At 35.8% G+C, this 7,116-nt stretch overlaps 1 protein-coding gene across 3 annotated transcripts in view; it reads right to left on the bottom strand.

The window, feature by feature from the left end:
- Phf20l1 (PHD finger protein 20 like 1) overlaps positions 1-5,231 on the bottom strand; it is a 68,577-nt gene extending 63,346 nt beyond the window's left edge. For all 3 annotated transcript variants that reach the window (XM_010629583.3, XM_010629584.3, XM_010629585.3), the window contains exon 1: positions 5,112-5,231. In XM_010629583.3, coding sequence (XP_010627885.1) covers positions 5,112-5,194 — 83 coding nt within the window. In that variant the 5' untranslated portion in view covers positions 5,195-5,231. The remainder of the gene's footprint in view (positions 1-5,111) is intronic.
- Between the last annotated feature and the right edge of the window lie 1,885 nt (positions 5,232-7,116).

The following is a 7,116-nucleotide window of genomic DNA, read 5'->3' as shown; positions in this document are numbered from 1 at the left end:
ACATGAAGACAAGAGGTATAAGACAAAATATATAAGACAAAAACTATTCATATTAGCAAAAGAATCTATTTTTAAAATATTTAAAAAGTGTTCATCTAACATTCCTACAAATTTTAAATTCATTTAATATAATTCAAATATAATTTCATTTTAAAAATTTGATCCATAATGCTATTTTTTAAGAGCATTTTCCTACCTGAAATATAGATCACATAATGTTTTCCTTTGAATAGCTAAATTCAGTCAGGTAAAAAAAAAACTTTTTATTCAGAAAATATGTACTTCTTTAAATTAGAAGGTATCCATATTTGCTACAATCTTAATTTCCTCAGTTTTCTGACACTATTCAAATTCTGTTCATGAACATCTTAAAAACTCACATTTGCAAATGTTCCATACAGTTCAAAAACCTCCAAATGTGTGGAAACAGCATCTACCAAGTCAAATTTATACTGTTCTATCAAACTCTGATACTTGGGAACAGCTCCACATTTTTAATCTTTCATTTTCTTTTTCTTTAGATCTAGAAGAGAATTAAATAGAAATATTCCAAAAGACGTCAGAAGAGCATAACTCATCTGAATGGTTTAAATGACTCTATAATTCCAGGTTCTTAAGACTAACACCCAAGTATATTATTTGCTCTGTTCTGTTTCATAACTAAATTACTTAACTATAGAATAATTTTTAATTGCAATTGAAAGACAGGAGTTAATCAGTAGTCAAGACCAGTTTTATCATTTTTATCACTGATAACATTCAGAATGAGTAGACACTGTAGTACTGCAAGGGTGCTCTGTAAATTCTGAGGCTCTATGGAAAGATGAAGATTTATCACCCTAAAAAGACTGCTACAACGTGTTGCAATCACATTTTTCCTTTTATGGTTGCATGATTCCAGCCAATTCTCATGGCAACACTAAGGATCCATTTCAAAAGCTTACACACTTATATCCCCAAAGACTTATTTTTCAACTCCCCCTCTTCCCTTGCATTTACTTCAATGCTTTATAATTACACATTAATTTGAAGAATTTAAAAGTCTAACCATAAAAAATCATAATACTGCTTGCATTTTATTGATAAACCAAGTTAAAGGATTTTACCACATTTACAGGATTAATGAGTAGCTGTCTAAACTTAAACCCATCTACTAAGTTTCTCCAATGTAATTTGCAGCCCAAACCTTGTCCTTCTCCAGATATACTCCTGAATCAGAATACTGCATCACTTTCATTCTTATGATGCTTCTGCCCTCACAATACCATAAAGTCATTGTCAAGGTTTGGACAGGCAGAGCTGTGGTAGAAAATATGATGGGGGTATGACAGAAAATGCTTGACTTTATTACGAATATTGGCACGTTGAAGACCTTACACACTACTGAGAAAAATGGTAGAGGAAACATTTTAAACAGTTCCAAAACTTCAAAAAGCCCATACTACTCTGTAAGAGTTAGGTTCACTAAGGATTAAAGAAATCCAAGCACCAAATACTAGAATGAAAATGGCTAACCTTTCAGTGGCTCCTCAAGGCCTGTACTTAGTGGTATTGGTAAATGATCAAACCATCAGTGGGTTTTCTGTAAACTTACTTAGGAAAAAAGTAATAAATCACTACTTAAAAACATACAGTGTATTTTCAAGGTTAATACACCTTTTGGAACCTTAAGAAGTACATGATTTGGTTTGTTCAAGCACTAAATATACATTTTCTAAGACAAAGATTGAATTTTGGCTCTTAAATCTACTAAGTCAAATCTACCACAACCTAAAAGTACTAGCTTAACTTGAGTTTATTTCTAATTTAGAGTTTATCCTTTTATTGTCTTTTGGGTTTTTTTTGGGGGGAGGTTGAGACAGGATCTCACTATATAGTTGAGACTGACCTGGAACTATGTAGCCCAGGCTGGTCTCAAACTCACAGCAATCCTCCTGCCTCAGCTTCCTCAGTGCTGGGATTACAGGGGTGTACCACCACACCTGGCTATCCTTTCATTGTAAGGCACAAAGTAAAAATTATTTTCCTCTTTTATGTAATGAAAAATCTTTTCCATAAGTGTCAAATTAGAATTTTGACTGTTCCACAATCACTACTTTCCTTCAGCACTTTTCTTTAAAAAAGATGTATCAATATGTGATACATTAATTCCTTAATGACAGGTGCACTGCTCAGTGTAAAGGTCTTGATTACAGACACTAAAGCAAGATTTACATTCCTCCTTCACCCTACCCGCTCCACTCTAACTGACCAATATTTTTAACAGTTCAAAATATATTTATAGAAATATGAGTAAATGCTTTTTAAATTCAATAAATGTGGAAGACAAAGCATACACTAGGGATGGAAAAAACAGAACATGGAAGAGGGGAGGAGGAAGGGAGGGGATTGTGTCAATACATTTTCAGTGATTACTCTGGTCCTCATAAGAATGTAATTTTCACAATAATCACATAATCTTACACTTTTATCTGGCACTAAAGTAAAACTTAGCAGAATTTATATGAAATACAGAATGGCTCTTTACAAGTGGAATTACATGAAGAAAAAAGTGTACTTATCTCATTTAGAAACAAAACCTGTTGAGAACATTAAGTCTCATAGAATTTTTGTGCTGTAAAATTGAACATAAAATTGAATAAACGTCGGCAATTTAATAATTATTCTGTGGTAAACCACTTAAAATTAAACTTACAGCACAACTACATCTAACTAATTCTTCATACTACTGACCCTGAAAAGTAGAAATCAGTAAGAAAATACTCATTTGAATTACTTTCTTTTTCCACTAAGGAGCCATTGCAACAGAATGCTAAAATCTTTACGTAAATGAGCTCATAAAAATCAAAATGATGACAGGTTTCACTGATGATCATGTGATTATGTTGGTTAATGTTTACTTAAAGAAAACATTACGACTGGGGTCTTAGAATTAAATCTAAATTTTATATGAATATATCTGAATACTATCCTCCTTATCTCATAAGCATTTAGGAAATTTACTGATGGAAGCTACAACTTTCATTTGTTCTTTAAAATTACAAATTCACAGACCACTAAAAGTACATGAATTTTAAAAGTAGCTCTTTTTCTATCTTTTTCGTTTAACTACTGGATCAAAAATGTAAAAGCTACTGAATTAGAAAACATTTTATTACAAAAGTAAATTTCTGGAGGATGGGTGTGGTGGCACACACCTGTAATCCCAGCACTAGGGAGGCTGAGGCAAGAAGATTGCTGTAAGTTCGAGACCAGCCTGACTACATAGTGAGTACCAGGTCAGTCTCAACTACATAGTGAGACCTTGTCTCAAAAAATAAAATAAAATAAAATAAAATAAGTACATTTCTCACCACTACCAAAATTATGTTAATATCTCTGAAAAGTACTGAGAGAAGTAATAAACTATGTGCTTCTCCAAAACTAGAAGTCAGTTAAATTAAGTGTGTCAGTTAAGAAACCCATGAGAATATAGTAATAGGAATTAACTTATTCACAAAATCAGTAATTTAAAAAAATACAATAATAAGACTAACATCAAAAAAGAAGTATTATTTCCATACTCTTGTGTAACAGAGATTCAACAGCATGCCATCACGTTAAGGCTACTTTTGGCCAAATCAGAACTAAAAGAATCAATTACTATCTACACTGGCCTCTTTTTTTGCATGCTGTAATGCAGTGTTTTTCAACTGGTAGCATTTCACCCCTCACCTCCCACGGTCATCTCACAACATCTGGAGACATTTTCTTATTATCTATGAGGAGGGAGCAACTGCCTGGTTCCCGGGTTCTCCCCAGCCCCTTCTGAGTTATGCTGTGTATATATTCTACCTGATGATGGCAGCAATAAAGCCAACTAAAAAGAACTACCCACTGAAGCACAGGTTTGGACAAGGGGCAAATAACTGTGACTGTCCACCTCAAACTATAATTTCAGACTCTTACAGAGCACAGCCCAGCTCTGAGGCCATTAAGCTAGGGGTCAGGGAAGTATGCTGAGCTCTAAGGCCAGATGTTAAGAGAGGGAAACCTTGCACTAGTCTAACATAAAATATCAAGACCAACAAGATTTCTCTGTCACTGCCAACTCAGGAAGTTGATTTAAAGCAAATCAAAAGCAAATCTAAAAAATGACTACTATGGTTTTAGTGGAATTGTAGTGACAAAAAAATAATCAAAGTCTGGTCCATGAAATAGTAAACCCCTAGACCCCTCAACCAAAGTAAATGGGCTTGACAAGGGGCAAAGGCAGCAAGACTCCCAGAAGAGGAACCTCTCCAATCCCCCCTTAGATCAGGGACCTGAGAATGGCAAGCAGAGAGCATCTGCCAAGAGCACAGAGTTGGAAGCCAGCTATCTGAATAAGTAACACAGTCCCTAGAATAAAGGGGAATCATTTTCCCTTCACTATAATAAAGTGACTCCTGCATGTCGCTTCCCCCTTCTCCTTTCCAGATGAATGTGTTATACTAGTTTATCTACCTTTCCTACATCCATATGTATGGGTATGTTGGGAAGCAGAGGTGTTTAAATTTACCGCCTACCACAGAGGGCCAGCAGTAGGACAGATGAGTCCTGAGAAGATCCCCATGCAGTATGGAGATAGTAACTAACAACCTACCTGTGTAATTTTATTTCAGGTGGGAAACTGAATAGATATTTCCTGAAGTGTACAGCATTAGAAAAGTACTGTGTTAATCATTAATAGACTGTAGCTTAAAAGAACCATCTCTAACATAGGGCAAGGAAACGGACCTACCAAAATTTATTCAAACTTGGGAAGCTGATTATTTGAATTCCTTCTCTACCCCCACTCTCAACATAGTTCATGTTAAGCACACAAGGGTCCCAAAACTCTCCATACGCCTTATATTCTAGATAATGATTTTCAGTTCTTAATCACCTAGAAAGACTGCACTAAATTACTCCAAAGTTTTTAAATGCTAAAAAATCTGAAAATCTTAAAAACTCAAAACCAATACACATGGGTATTCAAACTGTGAATATACTGATGTTTCTGCCACCAACAGCAGAATGAATAACAACTGATCAGCACATGTAAAGCTACAGATATTGTGCTACAGGGCAAAGTTCTGTATTTTTCATACCATTTTTGTAAGTAGTCCAGTGCCTCCAAACGAGCACCAATCTCAAAAGTGATTCCAGGACGATTTGGGGGCTTTTTACTCATCTTGAGATCCTATTCTTCAGTATTCTCTTTTCACTACCTCAAGAGGAAAAAAGAAAGTTAGATTCCAATGCAGCAAATGCATAGGGAGTGTATAAAGGCACAGACAAAATTAAACATTTTCTAAACTAATACAAGAATTTAAAATACTTGACAAATTTTCTGAAACTGAATGATGATACCAGTATCTCTAGATAAAGTAATGTAAAAAGTGCAGGCAACCTTGATAAAGAATTAAGAAAAGGACACATAAAAAGAGTTAACTAAGAAAAATAAAGATGTTCCATTATATTCATTAATGGCAAAAGTACTTTAAACTTTAACTTGAAAACACGGGACAATGTTTTTCTGTCTTTGAAAAATTAAGACAGTCTTCTGCAACATGACTAAAATTCTTCATAGAATTAATCAAGTTGTTCATTCAGTCTTAAGAAACATTTCAGGGCTTCATAGTATGAAACACTAGGTAAGACACTAAGAACACACAAACCTGAAGAAACTGGAGACATACTCCTACCCCAAGGAAGAGTCTAATAACTACTCCTGTGATTACGATGTCGTATTACCTGCGATTCCCCCACTTAGGCAAGAAATGATTCAACTTCCAAATCTGTCTTTCACATACCATATCTGATAACTAATAATGTTAGGGATTTAATTTTGACAATTTATTTCTTACATACTTCAATATACAGTGCCCACACATTGCCCAGAAAGTACTGTAACGTTAAATAAAAATCGCAGAAGAGCAGATTTCCTCTCTCATCATTACAAGTAGTGTTCAGTATCCGTTTGGGTCCACTGTCCAAGACAGAAACATTGACCCCTTTTTCACTAATGAGTGTTTGAAGAATATTAATAGATTTTAAGATGGTCTAATCAAAATACAGCTGGTAATATTTTTTTTCTCTCATTGAGTTTATTGGTACATTTTGGTAATTTTTTTTGATATTGTTACTCAAGATTACTAATGACTATACTCCAAGTTTAAAAGGAAAAGAAACCTAATTTTTATGATTGGGTCACAATTTAAAAGACAAAAACATAATAGCTAACATAAAATTCCAACTGCCCCTCACTCCTCGGAAAAACAACAGACAGGAAAGGGGGAAAACAGCATTGACTGTGTTCATTTCCACCTTTAAAAAAATGAATTCAAATATGAATGGTTTGGAGCAGAGGGGATGACACCCTTCTGGCATGGCATCAGCAAATAATAGTGAATTTAAAAGTTAATGGGAATTGAATCCACAGTGTATTTGGTGTAAAGGGAAGAAATGTGTGAATATTTTAATAGAAATCTCGTCACTGTGCAATACACAATGTAGTTTCTTCAATGAATTTCTGCTGTTCTTCACATGAAAAACTCAGTAAGGGATAGACAGTTCACCAGTTACACTACCATGTTAGGATCACACTGTCCAGACGTGGTTTAAGCAGCCGCCCACCCCGCCTAACACTTAGGAATGAGGTGCCATAAAAAGCAAAATTTCCTTTTTTCTTAGGGGGAGAGAAAAGGGCGAGGGCTTTGAATTCAGCAACTTTTTAAAAATGGAAACAATCTATTGAAAGGAAAAAAATCGAAGCAAAGGAGAAGGGAGCAGAAACGACAGAGTAGAATTAAACAGAAAGGAAGGTTTAAAAAAAAAGGAATGGCCAAGAAATGTAAGGATGGTAGAAGCTGTGGGAGGTGACAAGTGGAAGAGATCAGAGAAGCAGTAGGACAGACAGGAGGAAAGTGAAGCAATGGTCAGAGGACGGCGAAGCCAGGAGAGGTGGGGGCGAGGCGGACCCGGAGGGGGCGGCAAGAGACAGGCAGGAAAGGCTGTGACAGGGCTGGCCCCACGCCGAGCAGCTCCAGGTTTGACAGCCGCCGGCCCTCGGCAGGGGGGAAGGAAGGGAGGGGGAGCGAGCGGCGGCGCCCA

The sequence above is a fragment of the Fukomys damarensis genome, unplaced genomic scaffold (genome assembly GCF_012274545.1).
Source record: "Fukomys damarensis isolate Sample0158 unplaced genomic scaffold, DMR_v1.0_HiC HiC_scaffold_5, whole genome shotgun sequence".
Taxonomy (NCBI): domain Eukaryota; kingdom Metazoa; phylum Chordata; class Mammalia; order Rodentia; family Bathyergidae; genus Fukomys; species Fukomys damarensis.
This window is presented reverse-complemented; position numbering and strand designations above follow the sequence as displayed.